Genomic DNA, 25,708 nt, shown 5'->3' on the forward strand with positions numbered 1-25,708 from the left:
GACAGGGGTTGTGTGTGTGTGTGTGTGTGTGTGTGTGATTCTGTGTGTGTGTGTGTGTGTGTGTGTGTGTGTGTGTGTGTGTGTGTGTGTGTGTCCGTCCGAGGAGGAAGGGGGAGGGAGCCGCCGAGGTGCAGCCTGCCAGCGCTCTGCGCCTCGCCGGGGCTGCGTGCGTGTGTCCCGATCCCCACTGCTCAAACGGGCTCTTCGAGGGATCCGCGTCACATGACTCCGCCTGCCCCTCGCCAGCGCGCAGTTCGCCAGTCCCTCAGTTTGCCCGGCGCCCGAGGCGGGTCGGACGGCGCATCCCGGGCCCGGGGAGCGAAGGAGAGGTGCGGGCGGGGAACAGCACGTCTGGACCCGGGAAGCCGCGGTCCCGCGCCAGGCCCGGGACTGTAGCCATTTGGAGGCCCCAGGGAGGGAGGCGACCCAGCGGGCGCCAGAGAGGGGGAGCGCGCGGCGCGCGCGGGCTGGGGTCTGCGGGGTGCCGGGCGGAGAAGATGTAAGCGCGTGGGGTCGCGCTGGCCTCCGAGCACCATGCAGAAGGGGATCCGGCTCAACGATGGCCACGTCGCGTCCCTGGGACTGCTGGCGCGCAAGGACGGTACGCGCAAGGGCTACCTGAGCAAGCGGAGTTCGGACAACACAAAATGGCAAACCAAGTGGTTCGCGCTGCTGCAGAACCTGCTCTTTTACTTCGAGAGCGACTCGAGCTCGCGGCCCTCGGGGCTCTACCTGCTGGAGGGCTGCGTCTGCGACCGCGCGCCCTCCCCCAAGCCGGCGCTCTCGGCCAAGGAGCCGCTGGAGAAACAGGTGAGGCGAGCGCCGCGCCCCGACCTCCGGGGCCGAGACCGCGGCCCTGCGGCTGACCCGTGCGCCCGAACTTTGGCGCCCTGACCCTCGCCGCCCAGGGCGAGGAAGGCGGGTGGGAAGCAGCCGGAGGAGTGACCCTGCGGCGAGCAGAGGGCGCAGGGACTGCGGGAGCAGAGTAGGTGCGGGCTGCGGCTGCCCTGCGCCTGGCGAGCTGCACCCGTGGGAGTCAGGGGCAGAGAGCCCGAGACCCCGAGAGGCGGAGGGGGATGGGGTCCGAGGGATCCGATAGAGCCGATGGATCCGGACCCAAGTCCAGCCAAACGTGGTCCTTCCCTACCCTCCCGCCGGCTCCCCGCAGCCCGGGGCGTCTGGCCGCAGCGAGCCGAGCGACCGCCCGCGCCCGGGCTCGGGGAGGGTTCGCCCGGGGCGTCCGAGCGCCGCGGCCCCCTGCCTAGCCGCAGCGGGGTGGGGGTGGGGGTGGAGAAAGACTGCGCTAGCTCCTCGGAGTTGGGGGTTGCGGAAGCCGGAGGGCAGGTGGGGTGCCACCGAGCGGCGGCGACAGGCGCCCCGCCGACTCGGGGCGGGAGCAGCAAACCGTGGGGTTTGGAAGAGTGCGTGGACGCGACGGAGCTGGGACGCGGGCTTGCTGCGGAGGCCGCGGGAAAAGTGGGCGCTGGGCCCTCCCCCGCCCCCTGCGCCGCCGCCGCCGCAGTCGCCGGGGTGCACAGCCCTGGCGTTCACCGCGCTGCTGGGCTGAAGGGCCAGGCCTAGCCCTGCCGGGAGCCTGGACCGGGTGGGCTGCGCCTTTGGCGGGGGGAGGGGGGCGGGGGGGAGGGGCACCTGTAGTTGCGGCGTGGGAATAGCCAGACCCGGAGAGAGCAATGTCTAAGCTGGATGCGCTCTCAGAAGGCACGGAGCCCAAGCTCCTGCCTCTGGGAAGGCCAAGTAAATAAGAGTGGATCCCAAATGCCACCGCTGGGAGGGACCTGAAATGGGTTGAACTCAAGTAACTGGTAATTGCCTCGAGGAGGACGATGAGGCCGGAAAGAGAGAAATTCGCTGGCTCGAACTTAGGGCCACCTCGTGAAGGCAACCCAGCGCTCCAGAACCTGGCAGCGCTCCGACTGCTGCTGATGGGTTGGTTGGAATAAAGTGGGGTTGGAAGTCCCCTGTCCTGCGGATCGACTGCCCTCTCGTCTCACAAAGAGCCCAGTTCGGTGGGCTCACACAGGCATAAACACACACACACACACACACACACACCTCTGCCTGCTGGTGTTGGGAAATGTTTTCGAGGGGCTGGGAAACAGGCACAGGAATTTTTGAGGGTGGGTGTTGGGGATGGCAAGCCTCGAGTGGCAGGCGGGGGCCTTCCAGATGGCAACACGTAGGAGAGAGCAGGCAGCTCCCTTGCGCTTTGAGCACAGATGGGGCCTCTCCGCTCTGCAGAACACTGCCGGCCCTGGAGAGCCAAGGTCCACGTGTACCTACCAGTGACCTCCAGCCCTCAGCTGAGCTCTTAGCAGGCAGGGAGGGAGAGCTGGGGGCCGCCAAGTGGGCAGTGGGCTGAGAGCATCAGTTCTCAGCAGCCTGGACACAAATCAGGCAGGCCTGAGACTAAATCTCAAGAGTTGCCACTTCCTGGCTGTGTGACCTTGGTTAACTGCACGCAATCGGCCAAATGGTGGTAGTAACACCTACTTTCTGACGTTTGAGAAAGCTACATGAAATACTGTATGTGGCAGTGTACTCAGAAAACATTTGAGCTGAATCTAAATAGATTTTAGTGGAATCTGAATTATACTCACCTGGGCAGTTTAAGACCTGGCAGGTCTCCTTTCCTATAGAGTCCCTATGAGTCGGAATCAACTCGATGGCCTTGGGTTTGCCTTGTCTCTATTTAGTTTGAACCCACCTGTGGAGAAGGATGAGGCAATCTGCTTCATAAAGATTTGGAAGGAGGGGTGTGGAGGGAGGGGGGAAATGAGGTGCTGACACCACGGGCTCAAGTAGAAAGCAAATGTTTTGAGAATGATGAGGGCAACATGTACATGATACAATGGGTGGCTGTATGGATTGTGCTAAGAGTTGTACGAGTCCCCAACAAAATGATTTTTTTATTAAAAATTTTGGAAATCCTAGGGAGCAGGGTCTTTGATCCTCTATCCAATAGGGTGTCTATGAATCAGAATTTATTCCGAAGCAGTGATTTGGGGTTCTTGTGTTTTGTTTTGTTTTTTTGTAGCATAGACACTGAAGACCTGAGTTCATAGAATGCCCAAGCTGAAAGGACCTGCAGAGCTTGTCCGACCGGTCTTCCCAGTTTACAGATGAGGAAGCTGAGGGGAGAGGAACTGAGGACCATAGAGGAAAGGCCATTTCTGAGGTCACGCAGTACATCAATGGCAGAATCAGACCGAGAATTCATAGAATGTCTAAGAATTTCTAAAGACGGGTCTCTCTATTGATTCCAAACGGGCCGGGTACCCAGGAAGCAAGATAAGCATGGGCTTATTTGTGCTTACTTGCTAACCTGTAGTGAACAGTTCCACACGGGTTTCACATCAGCGATGTAGCACTGTTCCCTGTAGGTTTCTGAGGGAGCGTAGGTGAGTCCGTGCTTACCTTACTCTTTGGGTAAGCTGACACTGATTCTAAATCCTTCCATCTTGGCTCCAGGATCAAATCTTGTTAGCAGTGGCTCATGGGAAAGACGGGAATGCAAAACCAGCTGTAGACTGGCACACCTTCTGAGCCAGAAGGGTTGCCCCAGAGCACCAGCAAACTCCTCCAATGCCTGCACGTGGGTAGCCCCCTGCCCTGGTGCACAGAACAGTGTTGAGAGTCACAGGTGCCAGTCCCATGCTGTTCAGGGAAGGGATGTCTTCAGGTCTCATCTCACAGGCATCAACATCACATCCTGCCCGAGCCAAAATGTGGCATGTGTGGAAGAGTAGATACTGCTCCCTTCGCATCTATGTCTATGCAAGAAAATCATGTCCTTCCTAAATACTTACATAAAATCCACGGCCTCGGGGCTGCTCTATGTTTACCCCTGACTGGGGTGCCCACCGCTGAGCCCAATGCAAGAGGCCCAGCTTCAGGCTGTTCTATGACCAGATGTGCCTTGTGTTTGGGCCCATGGGAAACCTTGACTCAAACCTGCTGGGCATCGGGCAGAGTGCCAAAACAATGAAGCCTCAAAGAGGTGGCCGACTGGACTGGACTGGCTAGTATCTACAGGTTCATGGGTGGCACAGGAAGTTTGCCCGTAGCTGATCACCAGAAGGTTGGCAGTGACTCCCCTCTACCCCACCCCACCCAGTATGTCCCATGGGAGAAACGGTCTGCTGATGTTCCATCATGATGAAACCGGAAACTACACACGATGCCACAGAGTCGATTCTGGCTCATGGTGACACTATAGGACCGAGTAGGATTGCCCCGTAGGGTTTCCCAGGCTGCAATCTTTACTGAAGCACACTTTCACATCATTCTCTCAAAGAGTAGCTGGTGGGTTCAAACTACCAACCTTTCCATGAGCAGCCAACACTTAACCACTGCGCCACCAGGGCTCTGGCATAAAGATTTACAGCCTAGGAAAAACCCTCGGGAACTCCTTCACCCATTGGGGTCACCATTGGTTGGAATCAACTCAACAGCACAAGACAAGTTAATATCTGGGGGAGGGGTGGTTTGGTAGTAGACTTTGCACCCTCTATATGAGGAGCTTTCCAGTGCAGTGGTTATGTATTGGGCTGCTAACTGCAAGGTCAGCAGTTCAAAGTCACCAACTGCTTTGTGGGAGAAAGACAAGGCGATGAGTTGGAATTGACTCAATGATAATGAGCAGTTTGGGTTTATGTGGGCGACTAAGGTGGTTCCCGCGGAGAGCACCTAACTCAGGTGCAGCCACCACCCAGCTGTCTGTGGCGGCTTGCATGCTGCTGGGATACCCAACGGGTTTCAGCAGAGCTTCTAGCCCAGTGGTTCTCTACCTGCATCATGCCGTGACCCTTTCATACAGTTCCTCATGTAGTGGTGACCCCCCAACCATAAAGTTCTTTTCGGTGCTACTTCATCACTGTAATGTTGCTACTGTTCTAATTCAGGTGACCCCTGTGAAAGGGTTGCTCGACCCCAGTCCCAACCCACAGGTTGAGAACCATGTTCTAGACTGACAGATCAGGAAGAGAGGCCTTTGATCTCAAAACTCATTCACAAGTCGATTCCAACTCATGGTGACCCTGTAGGACAGGTAGAACTGCCCCTGTGGGTTGCCAGACTTCAACGCTTCACAGGAGTAGAAAGCCCCATCTTGCTCCCAAGAGGCAGATGATGTTTTGAACTGCTGACCTTGTGATTAGCCGCAGCCCAACATGTAACCACCCAGGCTCCTTGCCTTGTAATCAGCTTCCTAGCGTGAGCCACGGAAAACCCTGTGATCACAGAGATCCATCCTCATTGTGTACTGGGTTGCTGCGTGCCAGCAGTTTCCTGGTTGGCCACACCAATGATGAGTTACTATCTGGTGAAGATAGGGCCATACAGAGACATCATGTTCACCTGCAGCTTCCTCTTGGAAGACTCAGAGATGGTTTCCAAAGGACTGGAAACCAAGTTTGGGCTGGGCACCCATCCAGTGGCCAGCAAGGATGCTTTATTACCCAAGGACAAACAAAGCACACAGTTGGCCCCCGGTACTGACCACGCTGGACCCGGTTGTCATGTGTTAGTGCCACATTTCCTTTCCAGGGGACAGACTGGGTGCCGTGCCTCAGACTTAAGAGGCTGATGGTCACAGGCCCTGGTGCCCTTAGTAAGACAGGGGCAGCTCAAGGGGAAACCCAGTGCTGCAGAGATGTGCTGCTAACAAGTCATACAGGTGCCCTGGGAACCCAGGTACAGAGTACGGGGTTCATCTCAATGTGATGCAGTCTGGCCTGGTTGCTCCAGGACTGGTCCATCTCTGCTGGGGCAGCCACAATGTCCTGCAGTCCTGCCTGGTCCTCAGGCTTCATAGAGTCAAACTGGTACAGCCATGCCCCCCATGCTCACAGCCAGCTACAGGACCCCTCCCTGGGCTGAACCTCCTCCCCTCCATACCCTACAGCCTGCGAGCCTTGCCCCTAGAGCTTCAGTTCCACTTCCCTCATCGTTGGCCCTTGGTCTTCGATCCCCTGCTTTTGCGTGGTCATCCTATACTGGCTTCTCCCACTGTCATTGGAAGCCCCCTGAAGTAAAACTTCCAGCCAGATCCTTGGAGTGGGTGGCAGAGGTCACCTGAAATAACCCCAGGACACCCCCAGCTCAGGAGTGGTCAAAATTGGGGACCAAGTTCCTGATCCACTTAGGACAGAGGCCAGACTTTGAAGGGATGTAGCCAAACCCCCCTATGCCAGGCTGAGCCTCCCAGTGATGTGAGTGGTAACACGGACATTAAGAGCCACCTGACCAGTTGCCGTGGAGCCTTCCTGGCCCTGGGGGGTCCCCTGTGTGTCAGGCCGGACTGTGCACACAGGATTTGCAGTAGCGCAGCCTTTGGAAGTCGATCGCCAGGCCTTTCTCGCAAGGCACCTGTGGATGGAGTTGGCCCTCCAACCTTCAGAAGAGCGGGTGAGCACATTAACCACCTGGACTACACAGGGACTCTGGGAGCCACAGGGATCCTGCTGCCTGCCTGGCTGGAGCTTTTCCTCCCAGGCCTGGTCCTCAGTCACAGTACATGTTGCCAGTGGGCCAGGTCCACATGGATGAATCCAAGCCCTGAAGCTATGACGGTGTCCTCTATTCTGTGGTAGAAACTGGGCTCATTCTTTGACTTGTCTCACTCTGCTACTGGGCTCTTACCACTGCAAAGCACACCCTCCTGACCTCCCTGAGGTGGTGTGGTCAGCCTCTCAGCCATCAAGAAACACCAGCTGCACGGTAGTGGAAGAAGGTAGCACTGGAAACTGCCTGCATGGGGTGTTCATTCCCTGCTCTACCCCCAAGCGTCCCTACAGGTGGAAGGGGCTCAGTAATTACACCTTGAAAGAGATGAAGCAGTATCAGGTCCTTTTGTCTGGTGTCAGTGGGACCAGGACCAAGGACAGATGACAGTGGACCAGGGACAGGTGGTACATGCACGAGCTGAAATGGAAAGTTTAGTCTTGTGTAGTCACCCAGTAAACCTTTCATTGCTCAGCACCATGTCGGGGCCGGATCCTGCAGATAATCTTAGTCTTACAAGCCGTCACATTGTAGTGCAGAACTCTCTTCTAGATTCTCCCCCCCCCCCAGTAATAACAGCACCACCCCCCCAAATTTTTTTTCAATTGAAAAGCAGGTTCCGTTGAGTCGATTCCAACTCATGACAACTCCACGTGTGTCGGAGTAGGAGCGTACTCCACAAGGCATTCAAAGACGGATGTCTCAGAAGATGGTCACCAGGCCTTTCTTCCAATGTGCATTTGGGTGGGCTTGAAACACCCGTTTCCTGGATAGCAATGAGGTTACACTGTTCACATCACCCAGAGAAATGGAAAGGCTGGAAGACACTGGAAATTCGCTCTCGCAAAGACTCAGACTCGCTCCCCGCTCCTACCTCCGTTCGGGAGCTCCTTGGGCCACTCTTGATTTATTGATCAACCACATCCTGGTCCCACAGCCGCCCCTCCTTGCTAGCATTAAGTGCCTCTGTGGTCTCTACAGATGCAAAGCAGCATCGTGGTCCTACCCCATCAGGAGCTCCCCAGTGCATTTTCTGGGGGCTGGGGCATCCCACCTGCTAACCAGGACCTGCAGGACCCAGAAACCCCAGCCTCTACCTGCCTCTAGCACTATCCCTCCAGCCACTGCCCTCCCTCCTGCGCCCTGCTCAGGATGAGTCTTTCTGCTCCTCCCCATACTCCTCTTCCTACCTCAAGGCCTTTGCAGACGCTGTTCCCTCTACCTGGAATGCCTTCCCACCACACACTGGGAATGACCAGCTCCTCCATTCTGTTAGGAAGATGGATTGGGAAGATGAGCATCCTACATAGTTAGTCCTGGAGACCCCTTGCCTGTCAGTCTTGCTGGCCTTTCCATTGGTGCAGGGACCCCCTAGTCTGCAGGGCTGGCCTCCCCCCAGCATGGGGTGAAAGTAGCCCCATGCCTCCGTCATGTTCGCCAACAGCAAGCTTCTCTTCCTTCCTGTCACTTGCCACAGTCGGCTATGACTTTATACAGATCTGGCCCGTTGTTTGTGCTTGTCTCTCTTCGCCTCTGGAACATAAGGCCCAGGAGAGCGGACTGAGGGGCAGGAGGCAGGAGGCAGGGTTCGCCTCCAGGGGCTGCTGCTGTAGTGCTCCAGTGAGAGATGCTAAAGCTCTGAAAGGATGGAGGAATGAAGGGCTGTATGAAGGCTTTATCAGGGGCAACTCAGGCACCAAATTGGAAGGGTTTACGTCCCATTCGAGTCCCACTCCAGCAAGGAAAATGCTTGAGCCCTAGGCTTCTAACAGAAAGGTTAGGGGGTTGGGGCTGGCCAGTGGTGCTTCGAGAGAAAGGTCTGGCCATCCATCTCTGGCTCATCCATCCCTGACCACTTTTGGGAGCATGGTTCCACTCACGGTTCCACCCACGTGGATTTGCCATGAGCTGAAGCTGACGCAACAGCAACTGGCGCTGTGTGTGTGTGTATGTGTGTTTGTGTGTGTCGGGGGGAGGGGTCCAGCTGAATGTAACAGAGGAAAGGATTCAACCTTCTGTCCACGTGCCTGCAGGTGCGATGCAAAGCCTGACCCACAAAATTGAGAGGCGGAACAGGTTCAGGGGGGTGGGAGGTGATGAGCCCCGTTTTGGAGAGTGTCTTAGTCCGGGTTCTTGAGAGGATCTAGTGAAATATTTACCTCCACCTAGGAAGATTTACTTCCAGGAATCAGCCCACACATTGGTGGGGACTGTCGTGATTCGGTGCCATCGAGTCAGCTCCAACCCAGAGCGACCCTGGTCACAGCGCAACGAAACACTGCACGGTCCTGCGCCAATCCTTGCGATTGTTCCCACAGACGGGTCCATTTGGGACTGTCAAGTCCCCAGTCCCCAGGTCAGGTGTGGGACTGCCGACATCCGCCGACTTACAGATCCCAAGGACAGGAGGCAGACGTGTGCACGATGTTAGATGCTGTCAGATTGGCTCCAACTCATGGTCACCCTTGTAGGCAAGAGAACTCTGAGAAGAATAAGGGTGAAGAAGGAGGTTTACCAGAGCATCTCTACAGACTGGGGACAGCCCACATCACCAAGGATACAGCCCCTTTCAGCCGACTGATTAAGCAGTCCTGGAGGTGATTGCATTCTGCTGCATTACAGGGGTGGGGCTGAGGGGAGGAACAACCAGTCCACTGCCTGACAAGCCACTGAGAATCACAGCTAAGAGATGAGCCATCACTGGGAAGTCAAGTCCGAGATGCCTCAGAGCACCAAAGGGCTTTAAGATGTTGATCAAGGAGACAACGGCAGTCCCATACGGAAAGCTGGGGAGCGCACTGAAGGGTGTGTCCAGAGGCTGCAAAGGTGGCACCCTGTTGCCCAGAGCCCATGGGGTGAAGTGATGGGGCTGCCAGGTGCACGGCAGGGGAAGCGCAGGCTGGCCGCGGCCAGTGCCAGCTGGGCAGAGCCTTTGTGTAGTGGCGTTGGGGTCAGCCTGCTTTACACACTTGCCGAGCCTGGCTTAGCTAGGTCCCTTGACTTCCTCTTCTCCGAGTGCAGCCACCAGGGGTGGGGGGGGAGAGGGCATCACATTGGGATAAGGGGGCTTCCTGTGGGCCGAGTGCATTCTCTCTCTCCTTTCAGCTTCGCCACACTGCTAGGAAGATGTTCGCTTCCCTTTCAAGGGAGCCCAGGTGGTGTAGTGGTTCCATAGTGGGCTGCTAGCACAAGGTCAGTGGTTTGAAACCACCAGCTGCTCCATGGGAGAAAGATGAGGCTTTCTACTCCCATAAAGAGTTAGTGTCAGAAAGCCACGGGGACAGTTCTGCCCTGTCCTATAGGGTCACCGTGAATCAGAACTGAGTGGCGGACAGAGCGTTTGTTGGTTTCGGCTTTAGCTGAAGTGCCTTGGTGGCAAGGTGGGTTCGGCATTGGGCCGATAACGCTAAGCTCAGCGGCTTGAACACCCACCAGCGGCTCCTCAGAAGAAAGATGAAGCTGTCTGCTCCCGTAAAGATGGACAGTTGTCAGAATGGGCTGGATCACAGCGGGTTTTGTTGTGTCTGCTCACAGATGGAGGACAGGGAGCCTGTGGTCTTGCCAATCTACCTGCCAACAGAGGCCCTGAGCCTTGTTACATCACAGTGGCTGTACAAGTCACTCAACTTCCCTAGTCTGCCATTTCCCTGCTTCCAGAGGCCAAGTGGGTACAATCACACCTGCATGTCCATCAGGCCAGAATAAGCCTCAACTATTTTACATGTTGTCATTAGGTGCCAGCTAATCAGCTCCAACCCAAGGTCACCGGGTGCATCGAATACCACAGACCACTGCCCAGCCCTGCACCATCCTCATGATTGTGGATACATTTGAGCCCACGGTGGTGCCTACTGCATCGTCCACCCAACTCATTGAGGGCTTCCTGCCCCTCCGCTTCATATGAGGTCCTTTCTCACAATTAATCTTGGCCTAATGACGCGTCCAAAGTCTAAGCAAGATAGGGTTCCGCCATCCTCGCTCCGAGGGAGCATGCTGGCTGCTGCTCCTGGAAGACTGGTCTCTCTGCTCTCGTGACGCCACCGTTTAGCCAACGTCTCATGCCGGTGAGGTTGCCAGTTCAGTGTGAGCCCATGGGACAGAAGAGTGCCGTCTCGGAGGGGGTGGGTCTGTCATCTTGACAGGATCAGCACACCACGCCTTTCTCCCACCGTCCCTGGATGGCTTTGAACCACCGACGTTTCTGTCAGCCGCCCAAACACCTAACCATTGCACTGCCGGGCTCCTTCCACGTGCACGCAAGCGCACACACGTATGCGAGCGCGCATGCACGCGGTCTTTAAAACGCTTGTGGGCAATTTACGTCCATGTTTCTGTGAACTTTCTGAAGCCCGTCGCTGTAGATCAGTGAGCGCTGGGGGCGAGTGGGTGCTCGATGGGCTGCGGACCAGGAGAAAAACGAGGCTTTGTACTCCCGTCAAGAGCCACAGCCTTGGAAACCCGCAGGGGCGGCTCTCCCTTGCCCTCCAGGCTCGCAATGAGTCGACGTTGGCTGACGGCAGCGAGCGAGCGATAGATCAGAGTGGACACTTCCACATACGTTTGCCATTCGCCAGTAGGTGTTGCTAAGCGCCCCCCAGCAAGGACACGCGGGGCATGCGGGTCTTGTCCCAGGGTCTTTCAAAGCAGGAGACCAAAAGCGCTGGCCAGATCCGCAGCATGTAGCAAGCACCTGGGCGGGAGCAGGCACAGCCGCGCACGCTGGTACATACAGCACTCCCGCAGTCACCCCGCCGGCCCCGGGCGCTAATCACGCTCATGCCCATCTCAGGGATGGCAAAACCAAGGCTCCGAGACTTGAGGTAACCTATTCAAGGTCCCACAGTGAGCTCAGGACAACGCTGGCTCTCAGCCCGTCTGTCATCAAAACCAGGGCCCTTCAGCCACAGGCAGCGCATGCTCTACAGCCCCGGGCTGGGGACACTGCTCAGCCTGCCAAGACACACAGAAGGAAGGGGACAGACAGTGGAACGTGGCACAGGCTCTCCCTGTACGTTTCTGCTTGGGTGGGAACCTCTAACCCCCCTGAGCACCAAAGAGAACCATCAGGCAGTCAGACGGACAGGCATCCACGCCCTACGGTCCCGTTTCCCTGGAGTCCGGGGGAGTCTCACCCACGGGGGAGCCGGTGACTACATGCACACTGCCAAGAACAGGACTCAGCACCCCCATTGTTTACGCACGAGCGCAGGCGATGGGTGGACTCGATGGGCCCAGAGCACTGCTGACACCCAGATGCTTCCATGAGGGCGACTGTCCTGCACAGAGCAGCTGGGAGACTCGGACACCCCCGGCTCAGCGAGGCGCACGCAGCCCCCCCAAAAAAAGTGCAGCCTTGATTTCCAGCCTCCCACCTCATTCATTGACGGAGCTCGGCTCCCTCCTAGCTTGGGAAGTCCAACTCTCGTGCCTCCGTTTCCTCAGCTGCCGTCATAGCCTCCAAGAGCGGTAAACTTGATGAGGCTCAGACGGCCCTGACAGCTCGGTCCCTGCTGGGTGCCATCGAGCCGACTTCCGGCTCAGAGCAGCTCCCAGGGCCCAGTAGAACTGCCTCACACGGTTTGGTCGCTGTGATGGAAGGAGGCCTCATGCTGCCCAAGAGCTCAGCCGCTGCAGTTTGAACCCCGCAGCCACTGTGTGGGACCAGTCACCGTCTGCTTTCCTGAAGTTGCAAACTGACGCCAAGCCCTTGGCCATGGACTCGTCTACCCACGGGGCCTTTACAGCCTCAGGAACCCTGCAGGGCAGTTGGATTCTGTCCTGTAGGGCCAGTGTGAGTCGGTCCCAGCTGGACAGCCATGGGTTTGGTGTAGGAGGTGTGGGGGGGAGGAGGGGAGCGGTTGGCAGTGTTTGTTGCTGCTGTCGTTGACCTCTGTGCTAAGTTTTACCAAAGCACATTTCTGGATCTCCCCTCGGGGACTCGTGAGTGGGTTGGACCTGCAACAGAGAGCGGATCCGCTGCACCACCAGGGGTGCTTCACAGCACAGAGAAGATGTATTTTAGCCACCGTGGCTTCAGCTGTCACCGGCATGACAGGGCTTGTCCTCCATGCAGCATTGGCCCCGGGCACCCAGGTCCCTAGCACGTTGGAACCAAGACATCGGCAGCCTCACCCTGGGTCTAAAGATAAGATAGTAGATCTCAGCTCCCAAAATCCCTGTGGGTTCCTGACCACATGTGAGGAAGTCACAGCCTTCAAAGGACAGCCACAGGCACCTCCTTTTCCTTCGGACCATCCCCGGTGCTGTCAGTTTTACCTCCTAAACGCCTCCCACATCCACCATTTCTCCCCGCCGCTCTGGTCTAGACGCAGCCATTGCTCATTGGAATCCCCTCGGTGGTGTACTTGTCAGGATAGGCCGGGCAGTGCTGCAGTAACAAACAGCCCCAAACCCCAGTGAATGCAACTGAGGTTTGTTTCTTGCTGGTGCCTTCTGTCCCTCGCAGACCGGCAGGGGACTCTGCTCCTCAGTGAGAGGGGCTCCATCCTGACCCCTGCTTCCCAGTCTACAACGGAGGGGAAGGACAGTGGCAGGCCCTCCCTGGCCCTCTGTGTATCCACACAGAAGTGACCCACTCCCCACCCAATTCACTGCACAGGCAAGTCCCTAGACTGGATGTCAGGAGGTGGGGACAAGCAGACCTACCCTGAACCTGAAAAGCAGACACACTGGATGGACAGCAGTGACATCACCCACCCTCTAAGTCTCCCTACAGTCCCCTCAACCCCCGGCTCCAGCACCGCTTATCTCAGCTGCCCATCTGATTGTGTCACCCATGCATACACAGTATTGAAGGAGAACGGGGCACAGGCAGGGAGGGGGCTGAGCATGCTGCTCTGGCATCTGTCATCCTGGACCAAGTGTCAAAAGGAGCACTTTGACAACTGGGCTTCCTCGGATCTAACAGGAAGTGGGTTTTGAAGGCTTAGCTGCCACAGGAAGGATGGAACAGTCTCCACCAGTAGTGTTCGCTCAATGGGGACACTAAGGCAGTGGGATGATGCTTGAACTGCGACTTGTCACAAGGCTGATGGTTCAAACCCACCAGCCACTCCTCGGGGGGGGGGGGGGGAAACTGAGGCTTTCTGCTCCCATAAAGATTTACAATCTCAAAAACCCGAGGGAACAGTTCTATTTTTTCCTGGGGCCCGCTGCCTCGGAATCAACTCAATGGCTATGAATTGGTTAGGTCCAAGGGACCAGGTCCCTAGTTGGAGCAAACGGAAAGGTAGAACATTCAAGTCCACCCAGAGGTGCCTCGGAAGAAAGAGTTGGTGATCTACTTCCAAATAAGCAGCCCCTGAACGCCCTGCAGAGCACAGTTCTGTTCTGAGAGGCACGGCGTCGCCATGAGCTGAGATACACTGTTAGCGTTGTTTGTCTGCTTGCTTTTGAGGGGCGGGGTTGGTTCAACTGTGGTGACCAAGGCCTGAGTTTGGGGAGTGTCCTGGTCACTGAGGGCTGCCCTCCACTCCCATCCCAGCCTGACTCAAATTCTCATCCCACAAGGGCATAACAAAGCAGTATGACCAACCTAATGTATGTCGCGGAATGGTGCATGTGAAGATTCTTGAAACAACAAATATTTTGGGCATAATTATTGCAATGAGAGGGGGGGATGCTCTCACCTTCAAAACCCCCAGCTTCTGACCGCCCACCTCCTTTCTCAGCCATTCATGCAGATAATGCGCTTGACCAGTACACAAAATCCTCCTCACGCATGGCATTCAGTGCAGGAGCCTTGGTTCTGTAGTGGTTACTGTCTGGCTGCTAACTGCAAGGTCAGCAGTTTAAAGCCAACAGCTGCTCCCCGGGAGGAAAATTAGGCTTCCCACTCCCATAAACAGTTACAGTCTTAGAAACCCACAGGGGCAGCTCTACACTGTCCGATTGGGTCGCTGTGAGTCAGAGCTGACTCGGTGGCAGTGGGTTTGGGTTTCTCTTTGTGTTTTGTTTTAATATCCTGCAGGAACGTCCCTTCTACACGAGAGCAGATGGACTCCTCCCCCGGGGTGTGAGCTGCAGATAGATGGTGTTTACTCTTCCCACAGACACTGACTGAGGGTGTGTTTTGAGTCGTGCACTAAGCGCTTCTAGGTCTATGTCCTTACGTGGAGATTCGGGGCACTGGTTAAGGTAGGTGATGTCTACCTTACAGAAGATGCCCTGGGGCCACAGTCGTCCATTGCGCTGCTCTAAGAAAAGGCAGCAGTGCACACTACCAGCAGCTCCTTGGACGAAAGGCTGCGTCCATCAGAATGACAGTCTGAGAAATCTACCCTACGGGTCAGTTCCCCTTTGTCCACTAGAGTCACGCTGAGTCAGAACTGGCTGCATGATGCACAGATTAACGACTATTGTCAATGTGGGACGAGACAGTTGAGTCAGCCTGACCAGCACGGGGGGATCAGACCACAGTGCTCCATCCATAGGGTTTTCATTGACTGGTTTTCAGCAGTGGATCACCAGGCCTTTCTTCCTCATCTGGAAATTCCACTGGACCCTATTTGATCTCCAGCAAAGAGCCAACCTCTGCTGACAGACTGCCAGTGACCTCTCAGTCTCACTGCCCTCAAGTCTATTCTGACTCCCAGTGACCTTACACTACAGGGCAGATCTCCCCTCTCCCCTCTCCCCTCTCTCCTCTCCCAAGACTGTAACTCTTTACAGAAGCAGAAAGCCTCATCTTTCTCCAGCAGAGCAGGTGGTGGTTTTGAACTACAGGGAGATAAGCAGGTACTGGTGACAGAGATGAGGACAGGGGTGTTTCTGGATCCTCCTCCCATGCTGGGTCTCCTGGTGAGACCTGAAGGCAACAAGAAGGCTGGGGATTGGGGCAGGGGGCATCAAGCTCCTAGAGAGCTGGGAGATAAGTAGATGCTGAAGTCAGGGGAGTCACTCTCTGAAAGCTTTTTGGGACTGGGAGGGTGATGGCCTTGTGTGAGTGCCCAATGGAAAGATACAATCCTTTGAACCAGGCAGGAGCCCTTGTATCCCTGGGTGTGTATAAGGGTCACCAGCAAGGAACAAATACTGACGTAGAGGATGGAGTTGCTGCAAATCCCAAGACTTTCCCCATGGACAGGCCGTCGGCTCCCAGAGGAAGCAGAGGCCACTCAGGGAAGACCACTCTCTGGAAGGTCAGAACATGGGTCCAAGGATGAGCATCGTAGTGACTGGACAGTGCAGGGGACAGCTTGCAGGATGGACAGCATAGGGGTAGCGGTCACTACATCTCTCAGACAGATATTTAAGTAGCCCCTGTCTTCCATCATTTTTACACTGTAGAGTTGGTAGCGTGTCCCCATGCTTCAAGAGTCAAATGGCACAAAGTGCCACCCCAGCCAAGACTGCACCACTGCCAGCAATTTAGCTGTTCTTCCGGGGTGACCTGGGGGTCTCAGTCAAACTGTTCCATATGGTTTCCAATGGCTGATCATATCTATGTGACCCCCAAGGTGTCCCTGCAAGGCACCCCTGGGTAAATGTGAACCCCATTCTTTGGTCAGCAGCCAGGGCATTCACCATATGCCCCTTCCAGTGACTTCCCAAAGCCCTGCGCCTATTAGAGCTTCAAAAAGTTCATGGGGAAAATGGAATTAAAAGATACTGAAATTTTTCCATCAGCTTTTTGAAGATGTGCACATAGGCATGTGTCTGTGTCCATGTCACTCACTCGCCCGCCATGGAGTTGGTGCTGATTCACAGGGCAGAGGAGGACTTGCCCCTGTGGGTTTCCAAGACTGTGAATGATGCCAGGGCTCAAGGTCACTCTTTCAGCCACAGACAGAGACCAGGTTAATTCGAGAAACTTCTAAGGATAGTTCTGCAAGCGTTACACAGAAGCCTTCTCTTCCGCCTGTGGAGCAGCTGGTGGTTTTGAACTGCTGACCTTGCTTACGGGGAGCAGCCCAACACGTAACCCATGACACCACCAGGCTGCATCACGGGTATGTCCCATCAGAGTCTGGGGCTCTACACTTAACACGGGGACAAAGCAGAGGCCCCAGCAGAAGACCTGGGAGACTCAGACGTGAGGACTCAAATGAGACCACTGGGAATCAGAGGAAGGGTCCTAGACTTCTATCCAGGCTCTGGGGAGCCTTATCAAGTAAAGTGGGCGGGGGGGGGGTGAGAGCAATGGGGCAGGTATGTCTTTTCTGGTGTGAAAGCACCCAGGGGCTGGTGGAAGCCAACACTGCCATCACGTGAGGCCCATTGAGGAAAGACAGGACCCAGTGAGAGCTCATCAGGGAGCCAAGGCCCAGGGCAGTGCAGTTTGAGCTGGAGAAGAACCAGCACGCACTGTGCTGCAGAAGCTGGGAGGGCAGCCAGAAGATCCTCATGGGTGACCCTGCCCAGGTAAGAATGGGCCAGGGGGCTGAGAGGCTTCCTCTGGGACCCTAGAGATGAGAGGGGTTCAGGGAAACCTGCGGGGAACCTGCATGGGTGGTCATGATTGAAGGAAACTGTGGGAGCGCTGCCCCAATGGCTGGACTCCAGGCCAAGGCAAGCACATACATACAGAGATAGACACGCATGCGCACACACGCAGACATGCACACAGGGCTGGAGCCACATCACATTCCCTCTAGCACAGCCCCATCCCTAGACTGGAACATCAGGCACAAGGCCAGCTGATACCTCCACCATAAAGGTTGACCAGGGACAGGGAGCTAGGACGCAATAAGTGAGAAGTGGGCCAGCCTGGGAGAGAGCTGAGTGGGACCCATAAAGCATGAGGGTAGTCCCAGAGTGAAGACTTCCATCAACCCTTAGAGGATCCCAGCCCACCCCTCTCTTAATGGAGGGGAGCAGAGGCCCAGGCGGCATGTCCAAATCCTAGCCGAGCAGCATGAATTGAAGGAGGCAAGACTCAAGCTCAAGCTCACTGCCGTCAGTCAGTGCTGACTCCTAGCGAGTCTGTGGGGGCAAGGAAAGCAGACGGGAGCTGTCTTGTAATGGGAGAGGATGGGGGCTTGGAGTAGAAGATGACAGTGAGGATGGGAGGAAGGCATGGAGTCCAGAGATATTAGAAAGGAAAACAGGAGAGCACTTGGTGACCAGTAGACGATGCTGTTATTGTTCTTCTTGTAGTTAGGTGCCATGAAGTCGGTGCTGACTCAGCAACCCAATGGAGAACGAAAGGCAACACTGCCCGGTCTTGCCACATGCTCACAATTGTTCTGAGTGAGCCCACTGATGCGGCCACTGTGCATTTGGCCCACTCGGAGAGCAAAGGCCATCTTATTGAAGGCCTTCCTCTCCATCTCTGCCCCTCGCCTTTACCAAGCATGATGTCTTTCTCCAGGGACTGGACTCGCCTGACAACATATTCAGAGTATGTGCAACGAAGGAAATAAGAAATAAACAGGAGCTGAAATGATGGAGAAGATGCCAAAATAAGATCTGTAATAACCCCTAGATCCAGGCACAGCGGTGACTTCAGTTTATAATACCTCTGCCCCGCGTGGCTGGGCACACACGTCTACTTCCTGGTGATTTTCCATGGACAGGTTGATGATCATGTGGGCCTTGCAAGGATTCCATTAGTTTCAAAACCATTATTGAACCCACATTTTAACTAAGAGTTTCACATTAACTTAGGTTTTTTTAATACTTTTATTGGGGGCTCTTACATCTCTTATCACAATCCATACATTCTTCCAGTGTGTCAAGCACATTTGCACATATGCCGCCATCATCATTTTCAAAGCATTCTTTTCCCTCTTGAGCCCCTGATATCCACTCCCCATTTCTTCCCCCTCCCTCCCCCACCCACCCTCCCCCCAAACCCTTGATAAATTATAGATTATTTTTTCCATCTCTTACATCATCCTCTGCCGCCCCTCACCGACTTTTCCGTTATTTGTACCCCCGGGAGGGGGTTCTAGGTTGATCCTTGTGATTGGTATAACTTTTTAAAATGCCACCAAAGTGGGTCGCATATCAGTTCCAGTTGGTGACAGAGAAAATGCTTCCATGGGTATTAAGAGGCATCTCCAAGATCCCAAGCTATATAAATAAATAATAGATGTGAGCCCAAATTGACTCCCAACTCTGGCTCCTCGGGTTCCCAAGTGCACTCTCCTGAACACCGGCTGTGTGGGATGTTGGACAGAGCCTCCACACATGCAGAAATGCTCCCCAGAGACAGAAGCTTCATTGGCGGGTGGGCTCAGGGCCTTTGCTCTCTGAGCGGGCTCCCACACTCCTAGAAAAGAGTCACAGGGGGCTTCTACAAGGCTGGTCGGCCATGCCACTAGCTGGAAAGCCTGTCTTCCCTGTCTCCTGCCAACCAGCTCAATTGCCCGTGCCTGGGGCGCAGAGTCCGTGCCTCCCTCGCTGTGTCTGTGTTGCAAACTAACTCATAGGTGCGGCCCTCTCTGTACCGCAGGGACAAGACACTGAGGCTCCCACTCCACAAACCAGGCAACTCGGTGCCCAGGCGGCCTTGGTGGCAGGTGCCCCGGGTATTTCTTGATCAGGCACGACTTGAAAAGAGCAGGAGTCCACTACAAGCAGCTTAAGCACAGCCGAGGGCTCTCTGGGGACAGTGGCACTGGTCACTCATGGACTTCCAGGGGAAGGCGTATGTCTGGGTCTCCAAAGCCTGGACCAGAACTGTTCCTCTGGCCCTCCCCTCCTCCCTCCTCCCTCCCTAAGGAGGAAAGGTGCAAAGCCCTTTGGTTTTTATTAATGACCCCTGTTTATAGCTGCTTGCCTGCCATTGAAGAAACCGGGGCTCGGAGAGATGCCACTAGATACCAAGCCCAGTTGTTGGAGTGTCTACCTGCTCTATCTCCCTGTAGAGTTGCCAAGCATTTGGGTTTTCCCAGGATGGCCTCAGCTTAGCAGGGAAAGTCCTGTACCCCAGGAGACCCCACAGTCCCCGAGCAGCCCCACGCCCTGTCCGTGGTCTTCCAGTCATGTTCTGTGAAGGCTATCTTAGCAGGGGCTAAGCAGATAGGCGCCAACCCCGCTCAGCTAGCTGGAGGTTCAGTGCAGCTGAACCTGCCCAGTGCGGTCCTGCCTATGCCCCTGGCAGTTGGTGAGTGCCTTCAGAGGCTCCCATCCCATACAAAACAGCTCAAGCCCAACTCCCCTCAAAAAAAACGGGAGCCATTGTTTGGGCTTTGGATTCCACGTCCCGGATTCTGGTGATCTGGTGACGGGGTGGGGGCGAGGCTGGGCCTGTTTCTCGGCAGTGAGATTAAACCCCAGTTACGGCCCAGGTTTGTTTGTGCAGCTAGCCTCCAGTCTCGAACATGGATCATATGTGAGTCCTGACCCGGCTGGTGTCGGGGGTCCTGGGCCGAGGCTCTGTAGAGCGTGGAGCACAGGATTGGGCAGTGTTTCGCTCTCTTGGAGGTGGAGTTGCTGTAAGCCAGAACAGCCTCAATACCCCCACCTCAATACCCCTGTCCCCAGGGCTGTGCGAATGCTGCTGTTCCACAGACGCTCCACCTCTGATCCCACGAACACAGGGGACCACACGGTGTGGTCATACTAAATCACAAGGGTTATTCTGGGGCGAGTCTGTCTTCCCCACTCTGAGAAGCTGCCAGGTGTCTCTGGCTGGTCTCTGCTTCATTCTCAGGAAGCCCAAGACCTGGCCTGGTTCCCTCACATGGGACCCCAGGGGGAATCTGATTTCACTCTGCAACTTTGGGAGAACCTGCCTTTGTACTTCGACCCAGCCCTGTCACTCTAGGGACCTTTGGGTGTGACTTGGATTCTAGCTATTTCATCCAGGTTAGTTCTCCTGTCTGGAAGCTAGGACCCCATCCCAGACCACCACCCTGTGGGTCCTTAAGCAAGAAGCCATTGCGAGCGATGGAACATTCTTGAAGGCCCTCTAGCTTTGCCTCCAAGAGCCCTAACAGTGTGGTGAGTCACTTCAAGGTCAGCAATTTGACCCCACCAGCGGCTCCTTGGGAGGAAGATGAAGCGTCCCACTCCGTACAGATTCCCAGCCTCAGAAGGCCAAAGGTACAATTCTACCCTGCTCTCTAGGCCATCAACTATAGATATCGATAGGTCAGAATCAACTCAATGGCAGTGAGTTGGGTTTGGTTCCAGAGCTTTGACTCCAGGGTACAGCTCCGGTGGGTGAGTGGGGACTGCCCCCCTCCACCCTATTCCCCACCCTAAGGCTTCTGGGGCTCATGCTTCCTCCCTCCTCCCTAAGCCATGTCCCAAGCACAAGCCTGAAGCTTCAGCTTTAAGGAAGTTTGGAACCCGCTGCAAGTGCACGAGAGCACTGGAGCCTGGGGACACGTGTGCAGGCTTCTGGGTAGGGGAGCTTCGACTGCCAGTCCCCGGCCAGAGAAGAGGCAGGAAGCTGGAAAGGCACCGCCAAGGGCCAGGGTCTGGGCTGCTGCTCAGATGGACAGCAGCCTGGCAGTGGATGGAAGCAGGGAGAAGGGTGAGGAGACACATGGGGGTGTGAGGGAGGAAGGCCAGAATCAAAGAGGAGGCAGAAAGGAGCAAAGGGAAAAAAGAGAGAGAAAAGAACGAGAGAAAAGAAAGGATGAAGAGAAGGGAAGCTGCCGTTTGCAGGCTCCCAAGACCACCGAGTGGTCTCCTCTTAGAACTCTGGCCCAAGCAGCCAGGAACCCCTGCTGCCTCAGCTCAGCACCTAGGCCCTTTGGCCACAGCCAGGCTGCACACCTAAGCCTGGATCCCAGCCACAGCCTGATAAGGAAGTAAGACTAAAAACGCACCCAGGGCCTCCCCAGGGCCACAGGTGATGGGAACCCATTTGAGGCCACTCCGCAATGCCAGGGAAAGACCCAGAGCACACGCTGTCTCATCTCCTCGATCTCCATCTCTCTCTCCTCCCCCACCCCCGTCTCCATCTGTATCTCGTCTGTGTCTCCTTCCCCTCGTGTCTGGTGGTGCCTGGTCCCACCAGCAGCAGTGTTTCAATCGTGTGGCTGCCTGCAGTCGGGATCTGTGAGAACTCAGAAGGGCTGGGTACTAGTTTACTTTCTCTTTGAGAATGCTCTCCACTAGCTGATCAGGGCTCTGTGGTTGTCTGAACCAGACATCAGGAGAAGGCTTACAATGATGGGGTGGGGAGTCGGGGGTTGGGGGTGTCACAAACTGCTCTTGAGCCATTTGAGGCACTTACATTCTGGCTCGGGCCCCTGAGGCAGTGACAGCCCTACCGGGCTGAGAGCAGCCAGTTCTGGCTTTACTTATTCCATTCCTTGGCTGGGAGGCTCTGAGCAAGCCACTGTCTTGCCTCCACTACTTCCATGATATGGGATAATGTACTATCCCCAGTGAGGTCGCGAATGCTAAGAGCCTGGTGCCATGCCAGGAGTGTAGTAGGTCCTCACATTTTCCTCTCCCTTCCATCTTAGGGCAGTCCCTGTGTGGTGTTAGTAATTAACACACTCAGCTGCTAACCGAAAGGTTGGCAGTTCAAGCTCGCCCAAAGGTGCCTTGGAAGAAAGCCCTGGTGGATCTACTTCCAGAAACTCAGCCACTGAAAAGATGGAGCACAGTTCCAGCTCTGCCGCTCCTGGGGTTGCCATTGGAAGTCCACCAGATGGCCTCTGGCTCAGGCACCCCCAAGCCATCAGGAGAGCAGAACTTTAGCCCTGGTCCCCAAAACGTTCTGATCATCCCCCACCTCCCAGCCCAGAGTCTGCAGCCTGGCTACTAAGAGATGCTTGTGGAGAACTTCTCAGGAGCCCTAGTAGCATAGCGGTTAAACGCATTGAGTTGCCATCTGCAAGGTCCGCAGTTCGAAACCACCAGCCACTCCTCAGGACAGGGCTTTCTACTCCTGTAAAGAGTTACCATCTCAGAAACTACCTTGTCCCAAAGGGTCGCTATGAGTCGGCATTGACACTACAGGGTCAGGACTGCCCTTCACCCTACACTTCACCTCTGCTTCCAGCCATTGGTCCCTCAGGGCCCCCAAAGAACAGCGGTCGATTGCTTGTTGGTAGGCAGTGACATGGCCCAGGAGAAAGGTCCTAGGCCTAACCTAGAACCCTGGGAATGGAGGGGAATGGAGGGGAAGCCAGCCCAGGCCCAGTGGAGGAAGCAGGTGACGGGGAGGAGCCAGGGGAACCTCAGTTGGCCTGCTCCAAGCTCCCTGCAACCTTGGGAGCCAGGATACTGGTTGGAGGAGCAGAGAACAGAGTTCCCACCTGCCAGAAGTCAGGGTCTTTGGTGACTGGTTTGGGCCTGGGGACTGCCCTGCATGCCTCCCCAGGGGGCTAAGGCCACAGGGGGATTGGAAGTACACACTCATGGCTAATAACCATTTGCTTGTCCAGCAAGCAAGGCCACTTGGGAAGAAGCCAAGCCCACCACTCCCTACAGCCCAGCGAGGGGTCTCAGAGCACCCTGCCCTCCACCAGTAGGAGAACACACTTGCCCTGGGAACTGAGTCCAGTACCACGAACAGCACCTGCAACTCTGACATGCGGTTCTTGGGACTGGGGGACCGGGCGGAGGCATCACCCCCACAAACCCCAGAGAAGGCCTGTGTGGACTAGGGAGTGCCTCGTTCTGCGTTAGGATGGTGAGTCTCCGGCTCCTGGAGGTGCAAACCTTGCCAAGGTGGGGCTGGCGTGTGGAGTAGGCACTCAGTGAAGGCCTGTTCTTCTGACCTTGGGCAAGTGGTCCCGCTTTTCTGAGCGTCAGGAGACGGCATCTACTCCACTTGGTTAACTCGGGCATAAAGGGGTATCACCGCCTTTGAGAGGCAGAGAAGAGCGCAAGGCAGCCAGCAGCCACCTGTAGCTCTGCTCTTGACCCGCATCCTCCCCACTGGGGGGCAGGAGGGGGGCCTGGAGGCTCCTGAATTCAGTTATTTGAGGCTGCAGCTGACAAGCTGACATTTCATTCTACAGCCCCAGCTATCGTTTCCTAGGAAACAGGAGAGGCATTGACTCTGAGACACACACACACACACACACACACACACACACATATAGGCTGCCACTGAGACTGACAATTAATAGAAATACAATAAATGTCAGCAGAAACTAAAAAATTCACACCCCAAATGTCATGCTGCTGCCCCCTGAGACTGGGCTCTGAGGGACAGAGGACAGACAGCGCCCTCTCTAGCTCAGTGCCCTGTCCCACGGCTGGCCCACAAGGGCACCTTCTGAGTGTGCAGGCTGAGGGCCCACTCTGGCCCCACCTCTGCGTGCCTCTTCCTGCATCCCAAGGCCAAACCCAGGAGCCCTCAGGGCATGCCCACTCACTAAGGGATGCCACTTTCAGGGTCCCTTTCTGCAACCTGAGGGTCAGGAGCCAAGGTTACTGGAAGTGCTCACCGACGTGGTTTTCCAACACTCTTAGTCTGGAGGCCCCCTGGAAGCCACCCCTTCTCCTGCCACCCTCAGCTATGGCACTCCCCACCCAGGTGCTCAAGCCAGAGACCTGGAAGCTGCCCTTCCATTCACTTCCCGGCCCAGCCGGCCACCCAGTGCCCACACCAGCCTCACCCCATGCTGCCCACCTGCCACCAGCCTGCGCCTTTATTCCTTCTGCACCGCGTACGCACACATGCGCTTCCATCCAACTACAGTCAAACCCAGGACCAATGCTCGCCCTCCAGAAGCCCTCCCCGACTTCCCCAGGGCCAAGTCCCTGGCTTCTCTGTGGCCCCGACATGGCCAACCTAATTCCTTACTTCCGTTGCCACAGTGATAGCACTAGACTCACCCTTACAGCCAACCCTGACTTCGTGCTTCTCCGGTGCCAAGCGCTGCCCCAAGAGCTTTGTGTGACCATGCGCCTAGAGTACTGTTACCTGAGTGTCTGATGCCCGGCTCTTCCGCTTCCCTGCGAGCTGGGGCTGGGGCAGTCACCACCCTCCACCAGGCTTTGGGTCCCCCCAGCCCCAGCACGGAGGTGGGAGGTGTCCCCGTGGGCTCTCCTGGGCTGTGTCAGTATCCACTGCTCCACCCCCAGGCCCAGGGAGTGTGATTTTGTGGAGCAGCACCCAATCCCCAGTGGGCGAGCTTTCTGGATGCGCGTTCTGGCCTCCTCTCAGCATACCTGATGGTTTAAAACTGGCTGTGTGTGTGCGTGTGTGTGTGATTTGTTGGTGAATGGGGCTCTGTGTGTTGTGTTTCCGTCGTAGCGCACCTTAAGCATAGGTTCCGTTACATCACACAAAGCCTGTGTTAATCAAGAGCTAAGCAGAGCGGTATCCTGACAATCACACATGATGAGTCTGAGCCCGGCTGACGGGGCCTCGGGCGATGTGCAAAGCAGCCGGATTGCTGGCGGGAGGCGGTGCCAGCTGTGCGGACACCCTGCTGATGGAATATCTCTCTCTCTCTCTCTCTCTCTCTCTCTCTCTCTCTCTCTCTCTCTCTCTCTCTCTCTCTCTCTCTCTCTCTGGTACAGCATTATTTCACGGTGAACTTCAGCCATGAGAACCAGAAAGCACTGGAGCTGCGGACAGAGGATGCAAAGGACTGTGATGAGTGGGTGGTGGCCATCGCTCATGCCAGGTAAGACCACCCCACCACGAGGGGAAGATCCCACCAGCCAGGCAGAAGAGACCAAGTCCAAGGAGCCCCGTTCTGGAGCAAAGCCAAGCCCCAGGACGGCAAGGGCCAGAAAGAGCAGGAGAGAATCAGAGGCAAGATGCCATAAGGAGGAGCTCTCGACAGTACCCACTTCTACATCCCTTAAGCCCTCAGCTCTGGGGCTGACCCCCCACCCCCCAGGCTGCCGCATTGGTGAGAGGCCTCTGAAGTCCTGCTGTGGCCTCCCAAACCTATCTCTGCTAGTGTCCAGTGATACTAGGGAGTGAGTGAGGCTTGTTTTGACTAAAGGGTTTTATAGCCACCACAGTCTAAGCCAGGGGGCGGAAACATCATCACTCCCAGCAAGGAGAGGCAATCCCAGCCATCACATTAGGGGCGAGTTAATGAAAGGTTTGAACATTATGAAGCTGGAATTTCATAACAAAGTTATAACTGGAGTTTCATAACATTATGACTGGAATTTTCAGCGCTTTGATGTTCAAAGAGTCTAGATATGTTCTTCCCACATCCCGGCAGTCCACACTTCTCTTTAGGGGAGACCGGATGGGGAGAAAGGCAACAGGCTATACCTACTAGAGATTGTGGGCCACCAGGCTAGATGGAGACCTTTAGGGATTCTGGGGAAATTG

General features: G+C 55.8%; 1 protein-coding gene across 1 annotated transcript in view; it reads left to right on the forward strand.

The window, feature by feature from the left end:
* Positions 1 to 534: 534 nt before the first annotated feature.
* RASGRF1 (Ras protein specific guanine nucleotide releasing factor 1) overlaps positions 535 to 25,708 on the forward strand; it is a 101,748-nt gene continuing 76,574 nt past the window's right edge. Inside the window, exons 1-2 of the mRNA XM_075535770.1 lie at positions 535 to 810; positions 24,934 to 25,040. Of these exons, the coding sequence (XP_075391885.1) occupies positions 535 to 810; positions 24,934 to 25,040 (383 nt within the window). The remainder of the gene's footprint in view (positions 811 to 24,933; positions 25,041 to 25,708) is intronic.

Source organism: Tenrec ecaudatus, chromosome 17 (genome assembly GCF_050624435.1).
Source record: "Tenrec ecaudatus isolate mTenEca1 chromosome 17, mTenEca1.hap1, whole genome shotgun sequence".
NCBI classification, from domain to species: domain Eukaryota; kingdom Metazoa; phylum Chordata; class Mammalia; order Afrosoricida; family Tenrecidae; genus Tenrec; species Tenrec ecaudatus.